At 40.5% G+C, this 18,219-nt stretch overlaps 1 protein-coding gene across 1 annotated transcript in view; it reads right to left on the minus strand.

Annotated features, from left to right (window-relative positions):
- Window positions 1-18,219, minus strand: part of nrxn3b (neurexin 3b) — a 346,388-nt gene that overhangs the window by 250,128 nt on the left and 78,041 nt on the right. The window contains 3 exon segments of the mRNA XM_079583552.1: window positions 5,257-5,418; window positions 6,663-6,686; window positions 11,399-11,700. Of these exon segments, the coding sequence (XP_079439678.1) occupies window positions 5,257-5,418; window positions 6,663-6,686; window positions 11,399-11,700 (488 nt within the window).

Genomic DNA, 18,219 nt, shown 5'->3' on the forward strand with positions numbered 1-18,219 from the left:
AAGCCTAGATCCAGCAGTATGAGTTCCAACTTCTCTTCCCCAGCCATCGAGCGGGAGAGGAGGGATTGTTTTGAGGGGACCCGTCTGGTTATTTTTCGTGGGACCCGGGGAGGTCACAGAGGAGGAGGAGGTGGTCGAGAACAAGGCCAACACCACTCTCCATCTTGGCCCCCCTTCGTCCCTGGACTGGTGAGGGACGGATCAGAGCCACCATCTCGCCATCGCGGGCGGAGAAGGGGAGAACGTACGTCCGCCCAGTCAGAGACTGTTCACGTCCCGTCTGCCCAGTCAGAGACTGTTCACGTCCCGTCTGCCCAGTCAGAGACTGCTCACGTCCCGTCTGCCCAGTCAGAGACTGCTCACGTCCCATCTGCTCAGTTTGAGACTGGTCTAGAGATGCCCATTTGTGGGGCCGCCAAGGCAATGATGGACTATTTGGAGCGTCTGGCTCGGATCCTGGACATGCCAGTGTCTGCTGTTCCAGAGCCGGAGCCAGTGTCTGCTGTTCCAGAGCCGGAGCCAGTGTCTGCTGTTCCAGAGCCGGAGCCAGTGTCTGCTGTTCCAGAGCCGGAGCCAGTGTCTGCTGTTCCAGAGCCGGGTCTGGTGGTTCCGATTCCGGTGGTCCGGAGACGGAAGAGGAGAAGGAGAAGGGCCTCTTCAACGGACCGTCCGGTGGTTCCTAATCCAGAGACCATCCCAGAGGTGACTGCCATCCCTGACGTGCCGGTTAGGCATGCTGCTCTGCCGGCCCCGCCCGAGCTGCTCGCCCTGCCGGCCCCGCCCGAGCTGCTCGCCCTGCCGGCCCCGCCCGAGCTGCTCGCCCTGCCGGCCCCGCCCGAGCTGCTCGCCCTGCCGGCCCCGCCCGAGCTGCTCGCCCTGCCGGCCCCGATCCAGCATCACGTCACGCCCGCCGAACCTGAGCTTCACGTCACGCCCGCCGAGCCTGAGCCGGTGGTGTCTGTTCCAGTTCCTGAGCCGGTGGTGTCTGTTCCAGTTCCTGAGCCGGTGGTGTCTGTTCCAGTTCCTGAGCCGGTGGTGTCTGTTCCAGTTCCTGAGCCGGTGGTGTCTGTTCCAGTTCCTGAGCCGGTGGTGTCTGTTCCAGTTCCTGAGCCGGTGGTGTCTGTTCCAGTTCCTGAGCCGGTGGTGTCTGTTCCAGTTCCTGAGCCGGTGGTGTCTGTTCCAGTTCCTGAGCCGGTGGTGTCTGTTCCAGTTCCTGAGCCGGTGGTGTCTGTTGCTGTGCCTGAGCCGGTGGTGTCTGTTGCTGTGCCTGAGCCGGTGGTGTCTGTTGCTGTTCCTGAGCCGTTGGTGTCGGTTGCTGTTCCTGAGCCGGTGGTGTCTGTTGCAGTTCCTGAGCCGGTGGCGTCTGTTGCAGTTCCTGAGCCGGTGGCGTCTGTTGCAGTTCCTGAGCCGGTGGCGTCTGTTGCAGTTCCTGAGCCGGTGGCGTCTGTTGCAGTTCCTGAGCCGGTGGCGTCTGTTGCAGTTCCTGAGCCGGTGGCGTCTGTTGCAGTTCCTGAGCCGGTGGCGTCTGTTGCAGTTCCTGAGCCGGTGGCGTCTGTTGCAGTTCCTGAGCCGTTGGCGTCTGTTGCAGTTCCTGAGCCGGTGGCGTCTGTTGCAGTTCCTGAGCCGCTGGTGTCTGTGACTGTTCCTGAGCCAGGGTCGGTCCCTGTCCCGCCTTGGTCTTCACCGCCATGGCCGCCCGAGTGGTCGTCTTCACCCTGGTCGTCTCCGCCATGGCCGCCCGAGTGGTCGTCTTCACCCTGGTCGTCTCCGCCGTGGCCGCCCGAGGGGTCTTCTCCGCTGTGGCCGCCCGAGGGGTCTTCACCTCCGTGGCCGTCCGAGGAGTCTTCACCGCCGTGGCCATCCAAAGAGTCGTCTTCATCCTGGTCGCCGCCCGAGGGGTCTTCACCGCCGTGGCCGCCCGAGGGGTCTTCACCGCCGTTGCCGCCCGAGGGGTCTTCACCGCCGTGGCCGCCCGAGGGGTCTTCAACGCCGTGGCCGCTCGAGGGGTCGTCTTCGCCCTGGCCGCCCGATGGACTGTCTGCTTCGCCCTGGCCGCCCGATGGACTGTCTGCTTCGCCCTGGCCGCCCGATGGACTGTCTGCTTCGCCCTGGCCGCCCGATGGACTGTCTGCTTCGCCCTGGCCGCCCGATGGACTGTCTGTTTTGCCCTGGCCGCCGCTTTATCCGTTCCCCCTTGCTCCTGTTCTCCTCCATGGACCTGGCCCCCCATCCCACCCCCTGATCCTCCACCTTTCCATCCTTCCGCCTGGACTCTTGTTTGTCGGTCACGTCTTGGAGCGTCTGGTAGCCGCTCCGTAGAGGGGGGGTTATGTCACAGTGTCTGGTTTATGTTCCTTGGGTCACCACTAGATGTCCTCCTTCCCCACGGTGTCCATCACACTATTGAACTACATTTCCCACGATCCTTGTCTTCTCATTGCACTCGGCTGGTTCCTTATCACTGATCATTGCACTCAGCCATTTCCCCATTATCATTGTCTATTCCCTGTGTATATATACCCTGTCTGTTTTAGTATGTGTCACGGAGTCCTTGTCCATTATCACGCCACTTCCTAGTCCTGGTTTCTTGTTCTGTTCTTGTTTTATGTTTGGATTGTTCTTATGGTTTTGACCCCTGCCTGGACTGTTTGTGAGTACGGATTTCCCCATTAAAACTCTTTACTGCATTATTGGATCTTTTGTGTTTCCTGCGTGTGGATCGTGACAAAGGAGGCTTTGCGAAGGGTCAATTTGAAAACAATGAACATATGAACCGTTGTGCCGTGCTGCTTATATTTATCACGCAGTAAAAATTAAAACGTAAAAGTAGCCTATGCCTGTAATGTATATCGAAATATCAGAAATGTGTTTAAAAATCATATCACCGTTATTGAAAAAAATTATATTGCGATACATATTGATGTTGAATTATTGTCCAGCCCTATTACAACTGCATTAAATAATGTTTGTTTTAAAATATATATATATTTTTTATATACAAATAAGAAATCTTGGGGGAAAAAATTATACTTTTAAACATTAAACTAAACTGCCAGTAGGTGGCGGCAAGTGAACTTCTTAATGAGTTAATGAGTCATTGAGTCATTCATTCAAATGATTCATTCAAACGGCTGATTCGTTAAAAAACGAGGCAGTTGTTTAAGAATGAGTCACTGAATCTTTGACTCGACTGTTTTGTTAACACTGAATCATTACGTAATGAAATGAGATGCACGATGGTTCTGCTGTGATCGTTGTTTGGAACTATTTTCGCTGCTGAAATATAACAAAAACAGTCAATATTAAATCAAAAATGTAAGTGTCTTAATATTAACTATTAACTTCCGGACTATAAGTCGCACCTTTTTTCATAGTTTGGCTGGTCCTGCGACTTATACTGTATATCAAAATTAATTCATACTGACTGAAATGAACCAAAAGAAAACATTACCGTCTACAGCCGTGAGAGGGCGCTCTAGTTAGTGGAGTTGTTCAGAAGCGACCGAGGAAGAACTCAATGGATTCAGTGTTGAGGAATGAGATCGCGGGAGCTTGGTGAAGTTGCTTACCGGTAACTTGTTGGACTCGCTGGCTTATGTTAATTTAGCCTATTCAGCCTCCCAGGTATATGTTCTTTATGCTATTGTAGCTGAATAACTCTTAATGTGTTACGTTAACATACCGGACACCTATTCAGCCTGTTATGTGTGCTATTGTGGAGCTGAATAACTTGCCTTTCCAGATTAAATGTCTGTTCTTGGATTTTGTGAAATAAATTTCTAAATATTTTTTAAATTATATAATGCGACTTATATATGTTTTTTTCCCTCTTCATGGCACATTTTTTGACTGTATGCGACTTATAGTCCAGAGCGACTTATAGTCCGGAAAATACGGTACTTGTTTATTGAACTGTTGTATGAAATCAGTGTCACATATACAGTTGTGATGGTTTTCAGGAATACAGCACTCTAGGTTGTGTAATGTTGCTTAACTGTATCATAATGTCATAAATATAAAAAAAATCCATCCCAAAAAATATGTCCGCAGTATGTTAATGGAGTTTCTTTGTGTGTGCTGCGCTCATTTGCATCGATTTCTCCTCGAGTGGCTGCGCATGCCTCAATAGCACAAACCTGTTACAATCAGTAAAATTACATTATATACAGTATTATGATCCACTATCAGTCACCACTTACAATAAATAGAATAAAATAAAATTAATTCTCACGGTTTGGTATTCCCTAGTTATTATTTTTCATGTTATTGACATTTTAATCAGGCTACTTATCCAATTGGGCAAGTAAAATTCGTTTTCATTTGCTCCTTCAAAAAATCTATTTGTCCCGGACAGGTCGACAAGCGATAATGTCGATACCCTGTACAATAATCAAGTGTTTTTGTTAAGGCTTTTAAAGAGATTGAAAACTTGTAATTAAATTAATTATGATATGCTGATTGATTACCAAATGAATCAAAATGAATGTTTTCTGAAAAGCCCCCAAATGAAGACAACTCAAACAAAGACATTGCATTATTGTGGCAGAGGAAAGGATTGAATAGACTTTACAAAAGTGGCTTTAGAAATCAATGGATTGTTTTATTTTTTCTTTATTTTTTTATTTCACTGAAAATAAACCAATAACCTCCCTGCAGTCAAAAGAAATCCATTTTTATGTCAAGTTTGTGAGTCTGTTGACTTATTACGGCTGTAATACATTACATGATCTTTACCCAGACCTTTACCCATATGCAGTCTTGGACAACGTGGCGCTATATGCCGAAAGTCAGAGCCAGTCTGCAGAGTTTGAGCAGTCAGAGCACTGGGTCAGCCGGCCAATCAGAGCACTCTAATATTCTATTCTATCCTATTTTATTACACCCGATAACAAAAATAATTAACTTTTAAAATAGCATTATATGACCACTTTAATATGTTGAACTACCCGTGGTTACACTGTTAGGACACCTTTTTGAACTTGACAAAAACTGACATTTACTTAAACCACATTAAGACCAGTTGCTTAAAAGTGAGGTCAGTTCTGCTAAAGCATAATTTGCATACAGATGCCATTTTTTATATTTCCTTATCTAATGCAACCATTTTTAAGCATTACTTGTGTGTACAAAAACTTTATAGGGTCTCAAAATCAAATTAAAGGCAATAACCTCCCAAATACTTTTTTCGTGATGCCAATTATACAGTGTGTGCGTTCCTGCGTGCAATCACAATTATGCACATCTGATAGGACCCACCTCTTTCAGGCAACCCATGAAATTATTGCTGACGGGAGATCCAGGCAGGTCGGCGGTGCTTGGGCTTCCCCCCACATAGAAGAAATCATCTGAGCCCAGCATAGTGTAATCCTCCTGAGTGTATCCTGTGGTGGTCAGTATACCATCCACTGATATAGTAACCTGTGAAACGATGACAATATAGAAAGACAGCAAATTAGAAACTCATTTGAAGATGTGCTTTTAACCTGAGCGATAACCTTTCTTTTTTTCCGGATTTGCCCTCATTACGGGCTGCTTACTGCTAACACTCTGGTCCATTGGTCTGGTTAAGCTTTATTGGTGATAGTTTAGTATAGGTTCACGGGACAGGTAAAGAAAATATTGCTGATGAATATTTTCTTCATCTTTTGATGGGTTAAGAAAATGAATTCTTATCTGGTTTGGAATATTACTAATTCAGGGTTAGTAAATGTTAAAACCAAGGACAAATTATTTGTACTTGTTTTACTTTTAGGAGGGGGTAAACTACTTTATATTACAAGTTCAATCATACACATAAACAGACATTCAGACACATACTGAAACTTGAAAATGCATGCATTAAAGGAAGACATTAACCACTGGTAAAATCAAATGTTTTATCCTTTTTCAAGAGGTCATACTGAATAAACATGGGAAATGATTCAGTGGAAAGTGGGAGGAGCTAAGCTACAACAGCCAATTAGCAAGCACCCATGCAGAACTTGAAATAAAAAAAGCAGCAGGAAAGCCAGGCAACAAGACACACGGCACAGAACACAACGTGCAGAATACACACGCAGGGGACTTGGGTGGAAGTGGAGTGATAAACTGAATGTAGTGTTAGTTGTGGTGATACATGAGGCTGAATGAGACGGTGGAGATGAGGACATGCCATGACTGGTTTTGGACGTATCAACTGCCAGAGTTCCCAGAGTTCTTAGGTTTCTCTTGAGTGTTCGTTTATTTTTGGGAGGCTCTGCAGGGTGGAAATTTCCCTTCTGGACATTCTTGGAAATCCTCTGTCAGTTATTGCCGACAGTCCTCGCAAAAAATGTGGAGGCTTGGTGTGTGAAAAAAAAATAACAACAACACTTTACTAGTTCCTGTGAGAGTCCCAGTGAGGATGTGAATCTCTACATAACGTTAATGTGAGGACGTAAAAGCCAGCCTGATAAATAAAACAAACAAAAACAACAAAACTGTAAAAGAAGGGAGGGAAGTTTGAGAGGGGGGAAAGGGGGGAAATGTGAAAAGTCCTGGTAATACAAACCCATTTCCTCATTTTTTGAAAAGAGTGTCTAGAATGAAACTCAAAGATAAAAGAAAAAAAGGGAGAGGGACACACGGCAAACCAAAAAAAGGACAATAAGAATGATATCTACCAGACAATGTAGTTTGTTTACCATAGCGTGTCCAATGCCTGAGTGCTTTCAGGAAGAAGGGGGAAGAAAGGAAATCAAAACAATAGTGAACAAAACGGTTGTTAATAAATGGACGAAATTAAAAGAGAAAGAAATTAATGATGAAGATTCAGGGAGTTAGTACATTAGTTTGGTTAGAAACAGGTTAGTAATAAAAAATGATCCCATGAATGAATATTGTTAGTCTTAAAAACTCTCTTCCCAACATGTGAGAAACAGGAAGGGAAATATAGAAAAGATGAGAGCTGTTATTTGTGTTATTTATAGTGGGGACATGTGACCAATAGACCAATAGACATGGGTCCCAAATGGTTGACTATATGACTAGTCGTCACAGGACCGAGACAATTATTTAGGTAGATTGTTGACTAGATTTCAGTGCAGAGCTTTAAGCATGCTGGTGGTTTGCTCTCCTTTAGCTGGTATGTGTTTAGCATGATAAAAGACTCTCTACACCTTTAGTCTTGCACGCTATTGCGCCATAGGTTTTTGAGCATTACATCATGATTGTACCTTTTCAAGTTGATATGTTAAAAATAGTTTTTTTGAAAATGCAACTCCAGAATTTGCCTGATGTGAACGCCCCTTAAAAATCTCATCAGCGGCTAGTAGATTTAGAAAATATCCAGTTTTTTGTGGCTCACTGTACTTTCTAGCGAAATCACAACACAAAATGCAAACACATTGGGCCAACAGCAGCTGAAGTAGAGATAAAGTTTATCAAAATAAATATTCTGTAGCTTAATTAGAGTCCTCAAAGTGATCTGGAAAAATTATTGCTCCCTCAAACAACTCTGTGTGGTATTGAGATTGTGTGAAAAACAATTCTAATCATGTTATTGTTAATATTTCATTTTCTATTGGTCTATTTGTCTACTTCGCGAAATAGGTAGTTACATTACTTTTTTACAATTTTAATTAATTAACAAAATTAATTAAAAAAAAAAAAGTTTTTCTTAACAGTGAAAACTACGGAGCCCCTAAAGGGATCTTTGCAAAAATAAAAATATAAAGACTATCGCGTGCTCACGAGAAACTATTGCGTGCGCACGAGAAACTATTGCGTGCTCACGAGAAATTATTGCGTGCGCACGAGAAACTATTGCGTGCTCACGAGAAATTATTACAACATGTAGCCTACTAGGGGTGTAACGATACCCTCATGTCACAATTCGATACATATCACGATACTGAACTCACGATACGATATTATTCCGATATATTATCTCCAAGACATATGATAAAAGGTTAACCAACTATTTTAACTGTTGATTAAAATGCTAAGTTTGATATTACATTGTGGGTGTAAATGAACAGGCTTGGATTTGGTGCTAGTAACCCAAAGCACAGGACAATAGTGACACCAGAAGAAACGTTTTCATGATTGCTGAAAATCCAGAATTATTTTAGATGAATATGCTTGCACTCTGTCACTGACTAGATATATTTAAAATAATGTAGGTCACTTTTTATTGGTAACAAGACATTTGCCATTATCAGGACCAATAAATATTCCCCCATTTCATACAATACATTCCAAATAATATATAGTAGTTTAATGTACTGACACTACATATTGTCCCTATCCACGATGCATATTGTTGCATTTTTGTATTGCGATATATTGTGACACAATTATATATTGTTACACCCCTAACATGGACTGATTCATAAACTGCCCAATTTAATTAGTGGTAGTATGATGGCGCACATTTCTTGAATTTCACAGATGAGTTATAGTGAATTTGTTTTTTCTTTTTATGAATAATAAGTATTGCATTTTTATAATTACATATTTGTAAAATTGAATGGTTCTTAATAAGTTATTTAAAAAAATAGACCTTTTTTTTATGAATACTTATATGCAAACCTATTACCAAGTAAATTTATTCACTGGCACCAGCAAGCTGTATTTTCTAAAGGTTTAGTCTAAGAGCATCCCTGACAGAAACTTTTTAAACCATAACAGGCATTATTAAATTATTAGTCTATAATCTAAATATCATTCATGACCTAAGGCTGCACAATTTTGAGACATAAAACCAGAATTTACTGCATGTGCACCCCCCTCCCCTCCCCTCAACTGTCCCCACCATTCTGTAAAACAGCAACGCCCATGAAGGAGAGAGAGAGAGAGAGAGAGAGAGAGAGAGAGAGAGAGAGAGAGAGAGAGAGAGAGAGAGCTCCTTCAGTCTGTCAGCTCGTACACTCGTCTGAAACATCACATGAGGGTTGTACTATATCTTTTACCAGTCTGAACAAAGTAGTGACATGAAAAAAGCACTTACTTGTCAAGCCCTCATCATATTTTCACTCCATATAAATCTGCCTCACCTGCCAGTGAAGTTTAAGGTCAGCCAAACAAATCAAGCATGATCTCACTGAAGACTCGCACTGAATCCATGAACATTATGGCTGGCCAGCAGAAACAAACACTCTTACTGGTGCTGATTTATCAAAAGCTTCATGTACAAGAGAAACACTAGGGGCTTCATTTATAAAACCAACGTACTATCCAATTCCATGGATTTCAAGACAGAAACAAATCTGTGTAAGAAAATATATTTAATTAAAAAAAAGGAAATATTAAATGTTAACACAATAGGCATTCTAGTATCATCAGAGGTCGAGTTGTAACAATTCCGTCGTAATCTGTTATTATCTGTCATTTTAACTTTCATATTTTAATGATAATAAGCCATTTAATAGGCTCTGTTTTGTTCACATTTTCATTTTTATTCACAAACTTACAGGACAGGCATATAGGCAAGATCAGCATTTATGTATTTATGCACAGACTGTGCGTCACTTTTCAGGTTTCATCATGAATGTTTTTCCAATAAATCGTGATAAGCTTTGTGCTTTGTTACTTTTGATATGAAACAAAGTCTCAGCTTTCAAATTGTGTCCATTTTATCACAAAAATTCAAACAATAAATTCCGTTTTGACGCTCTTTAATGTGGCGCGAGAGTTCAAGCAAAGAGGAGCGCGAGAGTTCAAGCAAAGAGGAGCGCGAGTGAACGCGATCAATACCTTCTTCTTTACTATTACATTACAGAATTAAATAAACATAAATGAACATCAGAAAATGTGTTTAAAAATACAGTTCAACTTACCAAAATCCGTATCATGTCTCATGTAATCGCTCAATCAGTGTTTCGATCAGAAAGACTTCAATAAAACAGCTTGTAAACAATGTCACATAACTCATTCGTTGACCATTGACTTTATAGTCAGCAAGAGTGCACTCGCCACCAAGTGTACAGGGGTGAGAATTACAGTTACAAGTTACAATACATCAGCCTCAGTGAAATCTGTCAAAATGATTGACAGCTTTCAGGTTTTTCGAGAAGGGTATTCCTGCACAACCGGGGGCTGCAGTTTCAGGACCCCAGTTCTAGGACCGCAGTTCCAGGTCCCTAATTTTTTGTGTGTGATTTTCGTGCGATTTGGGGTATTTTTATAATAAAGAATGTTTACAGTATACACACTAAGGTGTAGCTATTAGCTGCATATAAAATGCTAAATATAACATATTTCAATATGTTTTAAACCTCGACCGGAATATTATACAGTACAAATACTCGATGGTGGTTTAAAGTGAGCTTTAAGTAATAGTGTAATATTAATATTTTAAATGTGTCATGTAGCTTGATGCTACTTGTTGCTCTAATCCACCTGCTGCAGGAGCTTTTCTATTCCATAATCGTATTTGTTAAAAGAATTAACACAAGGACCCAATATTATTTTTATTTTTTCTAACAAGACTTAAGATAATAGATGGATCTTACAAACTAAACACCTGGATCCTGAAACTGCAGCCGCCGCTATATCATCCAGTTCGGTAGGTGGCACTGTCACAAAAAAACTAGGCTCCTGGAACTCTGGTCCTAGAACTGGGGTCCTGAAACTGCAGCCTCCGGTTGTACAGGAACATACTACTGGGGTTTTTCCGTCACTACAAAGGAAATTCCGTCAATGACGTAAAATTGACGCGGAATCCGCGACCTCTGGGAATTATTATGCACATTTAATACTTTAATTACTTTTTTTTTTTTTTAAGTTGATTTCAAATTGAAATTATCGTATGTTCACATTTAAAAAGATTCAAAATATATTTCACTATGGACTATCTTCCCTATTGGCACTGTAAATAAATTCCACCTTGCACGAAGTGCTTCTGCGAGTGCGCCATCATTTTTTTACATCCTCACGGACTCTTCATCACAAGGTGCATCTTTATAAATGAGGCCCATAGTCTCTTGAGTGAATAAATGCATTAAGGATTCACTGCAAAGCTATTTGTAGCTGTGTACCATATGTAAATGTATTGAAAATAACTGCCGACCACTGACTAAAGAGTTTCAATGTGATACAGTATCTGAGCTAAAACTTGGAAGGTTTGCTGACACTTGTAGAGCTTCGGAGCATAGACTGAAAGGATTTGAAGTCAAGCTTAGAATTTTCAGAAGCCCTTAAGGGTAAACCACTTCAAGTAACAGAGATAAAAGACTTCAAGATTTGAAAACAGAGGAAGAAAATAAGAACATACCCATCCATTATTAGAAAATTACAATACAATGTCTTAATTACGTAATTCCAATAGTATTATCAGATTTCAAAGCAAATGCTACATAAATACATGTGAGCTGAATCATGAACTAGTCCTCCAGTTATCTGTGAGTAGTCTGAAGAGCGGCTGTGGTCTCGTGATTACCTGTCTCAGGTTGCGTGTCACTTTGATGTCATGCCAGGCGTTGTCATTGAACTTTCCGTTGACAGGCTCAACGATCGCCTCGAAGGCCCCGGAGCCCAGGTTGATGACCAGCGAAACGGCGCCGTCCTTCAGCGCTAGGTTCACGTAGTCCGCCGACTTGCCCGTGTGGAGGATGAGACCGTTGCGCTGCCAAGTTTTGAAGGACAGAGTGATCTCGTCACTGCTACTCTGGATGGGATTCTGAGACAAGTCATAGCAGAAGTATTCCGAACCCCGGAACGTAGCCACATTCTCCTCACGAGCTGAAAACAAGAGAGACAAAAAACATTTATTTGTTTTCAATAATTCAATGTTGATTGGGCACATTACAAATTAAAATGGATGTTGGTCTTTTCGGGAGGTGGAACAGTCATCGAATTAGTCTTTCAGAAAAACGAACTATCATATATTTATATTTGAAAGCCGTTAACCGATATATTGGCCGATAAATCTAAATCCAAATTTTTTTATCATTTTTGAAAGCCTGATTACAAAAACAAAAGTCTCACCATTAACAGCCATGTCACAAGCACACAATTATATTAATATAATTTATATTACACAAGTACACAATTAATTATATGTCATTATAACTTTGTGTAGCCTATATGACAGACTTGCGTTTCACATGTTGCACTTTACTGTATTTTCCATTATTGAAGTGATTCCAATCATATTTCAAGCAATTCAAAACCATTATGGAGAACAGTGCGCAGAAGTGTATCAGCTGAAGGACATAATCCATTATTTATCGGCTTTAATATATCGGCCAAATTTTATTATCAGGCCGATAAAACGATAACATTAAAAATTAACATATTGATACCGATATGGGGGCCGATATATTGTGCGTCCCTAATAAACAATAATGATTACAGTAACATTAAACATTACAATTGGTCATTCTGAGAAAGTTCTGTCAGAGTTAAAACCAAGGTTTCCGTGAAGTGTCTTTCTGAGGTTGACCCGGACAGAGTGGGAGCTTTTTCAGAGTGCTAAAGTGAAGCAGCAAACCATGAACGTTGGCGTTGGCGAACCCTAGGAAAGACCCTTCGCTTTCACCTCACATCTTGTCTGAATTAAGGAATCAGAGAGTGCTGCATTGGTGTGTCTGATGTAACCCTTTAAGAGACATTACATTCCCTACATTCTTTTCTCCAAATGTCCTGCTGATGGGTCCTCAAGTGCTTTTTCATGATTCGAGTCCCAGTGCCTCTTGGCAGAGGAAGCTTATTTCCGTATCCAACATTTGAAGTGTGACATTGCTATTTGCAAATTACCCTGCAGTAAAGGAAGAACAATGGCGAATGTCTTCATAAATCTGCGAGGGCTTGTTTCTTTCATGCTAACTGTTCTCTTCCCCTAGAATTTCAGCTTGCCAAAGGATGTATCAGAACTCACTGTCAGCTCCCCTCTGAGCAAATTACAGGGACAGAAAGGAAAAGGAGGAGAGAGAACAAGTGAAAACAGGATGGGAAGAAAGCAGAGGAGTAAGAGAGGGTTGTAGGAGTGACAGAGAGAGAGAAAGGAAAAAGAATTGCAAAGCTTAAGATAAAACTGAGATAGAGAGGGCAAGAGAAGGTTATTGTGAAGGAGGTTTTTAGCCATGATACAATGAACGCCTAGCAAATCACGCTCAATGAGCAATTAAATCATAGATTTTAATTCAGATTGGATGTCACCACAAATTCATATTGTGCCTAGGAATACACCTTAGTTAAAAACAAATGTACTGCACAATCTAGGTTTCTGTGACATGAATGCAGTATGAAGTATTCCATGAGTATGAAGTCTGCATGTTCTGAGATTATTTGTAATGCTGAAAATTGTGCATTATAAATTCCATTGTTTCACAAGGGATAATTAAAGTTAGAACTCACGTCACAAGCACTTATGGCATTAGACAGCTGCATAATGAGTGTAAATTAGTAGGCTAGTTAATTAGTTGGTAGCCACCACAGTAATTTAATATACAAAATAATACAAAGTGAAAAAAAAACCATGGCATTTTGGGGTTATGGGAACGACGGTTACTATGGTAAATACATGCACAATACTAACATGAACAGTTAATTAAACATGGATACTGCTCCTGAATAGAATGAACATCATCATACCTGCATGCAAATCCTTCCCAGGTCCAGCTAACATACGACGTAACTTACCAGTTTTGTGATGTATTGGTATTTTACTTTTATTTCATGACTTAATAATTTAACGACGCCGCATTTGAGCGTGCAATTGAAGAGTGAGCCCTACGAATAGAATAATGTCTGAAAGGACAGGAAAGTAATTTTTTTTAGGTGAGAGACTTTTTATTTTCTAACAAGTTACGATAATTACACACTCACAACATCTTACAACATCTCATCTGACCGCAGACACTGAATCGGGACAACGCGTTTTCCTCATGCACCTGACAGAAGTGTCATCAGGTTCCATGCATGAGTTTCAAAATAAAAGTCTTGCATTGGAAAAACGTTTAGAATTGCGTTTTTTGTTTTTTAACTGCACACTCAGCGATCCGCTCAGACCCACCGGTTGAGAAACACTGTAAAACAAACATGCAAATAAAAAACAACACTGCTTTTCATGTTTTTCAGGTACAAGTCTAACAGTAATTTTTAGGTAAAGAAACCAAATAATAATATGTAACAGCACTGCGTAGTCTTCAAATTATAAATTAAATATAGATTAATCCTTATTAAAGTTACAGAAGTTAAGAGCAGTGAGTGATTTTTTTTCTTTGGCAATTGTTGTTTGATTAACATTCAAACAAAGACAGCAGCCTGTTTATTAGACTGTTGTCACTTTAAGAGAGCTGCACGGATTCAATTTGATTATTACACACATGTATGTTTTATTTCTCAACTATATTCACTGAAGATAGAACATGTTTACTAGTATTTTCGCAGAGTCTGCCATTTTTTTTAAATGCAATTTTGGGTGAATGTGTCCATTCAACCCCAAGGATAGTGAAAGAGAGCTCGCCCTTCGCAGTGAGCTTGATTGACAGGTGCTTTGACCAATCATACTTCGCCATCAGCCATTTTGTCCGACAAAGCAGTCAGAAGAATTAGTAGATTAACATGGGAGGATTTGAACTTGAAAAACGGAGTGTACTGACATCTTTCCGCGATTAAAACAACATTTCTTCTTATGTTCATTCATGTTTATTTGATGCTATAAATGAACTAGAAGGAAGAGATGATCGGTTCACAAGCAGCTTTAACTGATGCTCTTCAGCGATCTGTCAGACACATTAAAGAGCCACAAAACGGTATTTATTGTTTAATTATTTTAATTTTTTAAAGACCAAATTTGAAAGGTGAGACTTTGTTTAATATCAAAGGTCTGTCCTGTCTGTCAGCGCGTTGTCAGTCCTCTCTGCTCCGTGATGTACTTTTCACTGCGTGAGAACATGGTGTGGCGTGAGAGTGAGAGCGGTGTAGCTTGTAGGACATAGCAACAGTAACTAAAGGGGGCGGGTCTTTGCGACCGGTCAATTCAGCATTTGTCCACCATCTGAGAAGCGGCTTTCTGGGCGCGCACTTCAGATGTGTGCGCATACATAGGTTCTCATACTATTGAATTGGGTACTCTTTTTCCCAATATTTTGGAAACAGGGTATTATTAATTTTACTAAATTATTGCTGCATGCAGGAGATGCAAAGTTGCAGAGAATAAATATTAAAAGCAATAACTTATTGATTCGGAGGTGTTAAGGGAAATTCATTCTCTCATATTTGCTCAGGACTCAGAGATGCTAAACTAAATACTCTGAATATTCTCATAAGGTGATGTTAGATTTCCCACAGCTTTGATGGCTCAACACAGGTATCAGTAACTTGCTGTTTTTCCACAGCGGTCTCTATTAACGTCTGAACTCATGTGATCTCACAGGGTCTTTCGGAGGAGTCTCTCCAGCAATGCTGTATCACAGTTACATCTCAACTCAGCCTTATCAGGGTCATCTTCAGAGGGCCTGATCCGATGTCACTCACTCTGAGAGCTCTTACACAAGTTATTTCCATTGAGACACATCCACTTGCAGCTGAAGTGCTGGTGAGTGCATTAAGACTGCATGGAAATCATGGCTTACCATACAAATAAATAAGCAATTTTAGACTATTTATAATGCATTGAAATCTGTAACTGTTTTTCACCTTGGTGCTTCTCATGCATTCATTTGCAAAGCATTCAGTTCCTTATACAAGGAACAAAATGTAACAGAATAATGTATCGATTTTTTTTTAAAATAATAGATTGTGTTCTGTAACACTGGCTGGGAGAAAATATAAGTAAATTAGTTCACAGCAAAAATGAACACTAATCACTACAACAGTGGCGTCAAATGAAAATATAAACACTATTATCTTACATAAAGGACCTTTTTTCAGTAAATCCTGTTAAATGTTGTAAAATCATGGCAATATTTTACAGTACAGAGTGGAAAAGCAAATATTAGCTTTATTACCTGTTGAAATTAATGAACGCAATCGGCTTATTGATGCAGTAAATCAATGTTGAATTTCCTCACTGGCCAGAACAACACATTCCCGCAGCATTTGAAACAGAATAATGATCTGCTAAAGTGGAAGAGAAAGAAACAGTGCTTGCTTTGCATTCTGTTCATTTTACATTGATTGTCACTCGCTGGGGAAGTTTAATTTTCTCCACTGCTCCGTTTGCAGCTCAGTGTACCGAGCTTTGATTTTTTAAATCCAATGGAGGCAATTAGTTACCTCATTTACATGTCCCTGATCCGCGTCAGCTCTGACATTTGGCTTGGAAGCACTAAAGCCATTCCTTGCACAGGGATGACCCTGCTACCACCAGGGAGAGCTCTTTCACCCTGATAAACCTCAAACATTGAGGCCAAATGAATTGCTTGAGTATTTGATTTGAGGCCTTGTGGAAAGCTTGCATGCTTTTAAGCTGCGAAGCTTAAGTGACTAATGAAAGTTTGAATCGTGCCTGCAACATTCTTCCTTCTTCTTGCAGTAATCTCATCTTTGTCTTAAAACAAAGTGTTAAAAATTCCAGTCCAAAAATAAGCTGATTGACTTCCTCTGACATCTCAACAAAAATGCAACAGTGATTAGATTTTTAACGACCTTGGTTCCAGACTCTGGAGGTATTTCACAAAATAATAATAAGCAACAAAAACTATAAGAAAATATAGCAACAAGGATAAATTATCGGGGTTCAAACGCTTTAAGACCTTTAAGGACATGCGTTAAAAGATTGTATGTTTTTATTAAGCAAGCCTGTATAACCACCTAGATGGAAAATATAATGTACAGCAAAAACAGGCTATTTACTAAAGAAATATATGTATTTTAAAGATTTTTAACAGTTTAAATCCAGGTTGAGGACTAGTTCACGAAAGTAGGCTTTTAAAATAATCATCAATATTTAACGAACAATTTGACTGACAGCAGTGGTCCTATAGGCAAAGTTGCCCAGAATGAGGAGTTCTACCATATTTTATGATGTCGTGGGCATGCATACAATCCTTTACGCCCCACTGGTGGTCGATTTCTTTCGGGTTTCTTATAAAGTAAATTTTTTAATGCTGCTAGCTAAGAACACTGCAACGTTTCTGGATTGACAACCACACTTAAATGTGTGAATACATTAGAAACTGCATGGTTGACAGTGATAACCAAAATTACTAAGTACTTAATTCAACTGTTTTTGATCAGGTACCGAAATTAGTACCGAGAACCGCTAAATTTTACTGGTATCGGCACCAACTACAGAAATGTTGGTACTGTGACAACCTTAAGGGTTGGGTAGGTAAGAATTGTCTAAAGAACTTTTTTTTCAAATTGGCTTAAACTGTCTTTATATACCAATACATAATTAAAATGTAAGTACTTTGAAAAAGAGAGTATAAAAATTGAGTGACTATAGTGTATTTATATCTTCAAAAAAAACAGCTCATTAATTCCTACCGGGACGAAACAAGTGATTGGCTTGCGCGACTGTCACTCTCCGTCGCCATGACTACCGCCGCTATTACTGGCTCTGCCCACGTGTGCGCAGTCGCGCACCCGTTTTTAGGTGGGAGTGAATGGAATTAATGAGCTGTGTTTATTGAAGATTAAATACACTAGAGTCACTCAGTTTTTTATACTCTCTATTTTAGAGTACTTGCATTTTAATTATGTATTGGTATATAAAGACAGTTTAAACAAATTTGAATAAAAGTTTTTTTAGACAATTCTGACCTACCCTACTGTGATGATCAGGTTCTGTTTCTGTGTGTTTGGACTTTGTTTTATTTCATTCATGTTTCTTTGTGTTTGGTCTGTTTTATTTCTTTCAGTTTCCTTGATTCTGTGTGTGCTTATTGTATTCATTTAGCCCTAGTCATGTTAATTATTAGTTCCCTTGTTTCAGGTGTGTTGCCTTGTTAGTTCGTTTGGTCCCTCTCGTTGTTCTCATTTGCCACAGCTGTGTCTCGTTCCCTCATCCCCTCTGTGTATTTAAACCCTGTGTGCTCTTTTGTTCGTGGTCAGTTATTGAATGTATGTACGTTCCATGTGAGTTTCCCGGTTCCTTGTTATAAGTTTATTCAAGTTCTGAGTGATTAAAGTCTACTTGCATTTAGATCCGACTACCGTCTTTGCTTCCACGCAATTCGTGACATAATAACTGACCAAACAACGGATCTAGCAGGTAGTTCCCAGGACCCCGTGATGGATCCAGTAGAGATTATGCGTCTCCGTCAGGGGAATCGACCCATTGAGGACTACGTGACAGACTTTCTGAAA

The sequence above is a fragment of the Phoxinus phoxinus genome (assembly GCF_949152265.1).
Source record: "Phoxinus phoxinus genome assembly, chromosome: 16".
Lineage (NCBI taxonomy): Eukaryota > Metazoa > Chordata > Actinopteri > Cypriniformes > Leuciscidae > Phoxinus > Phoxinus phoxinus.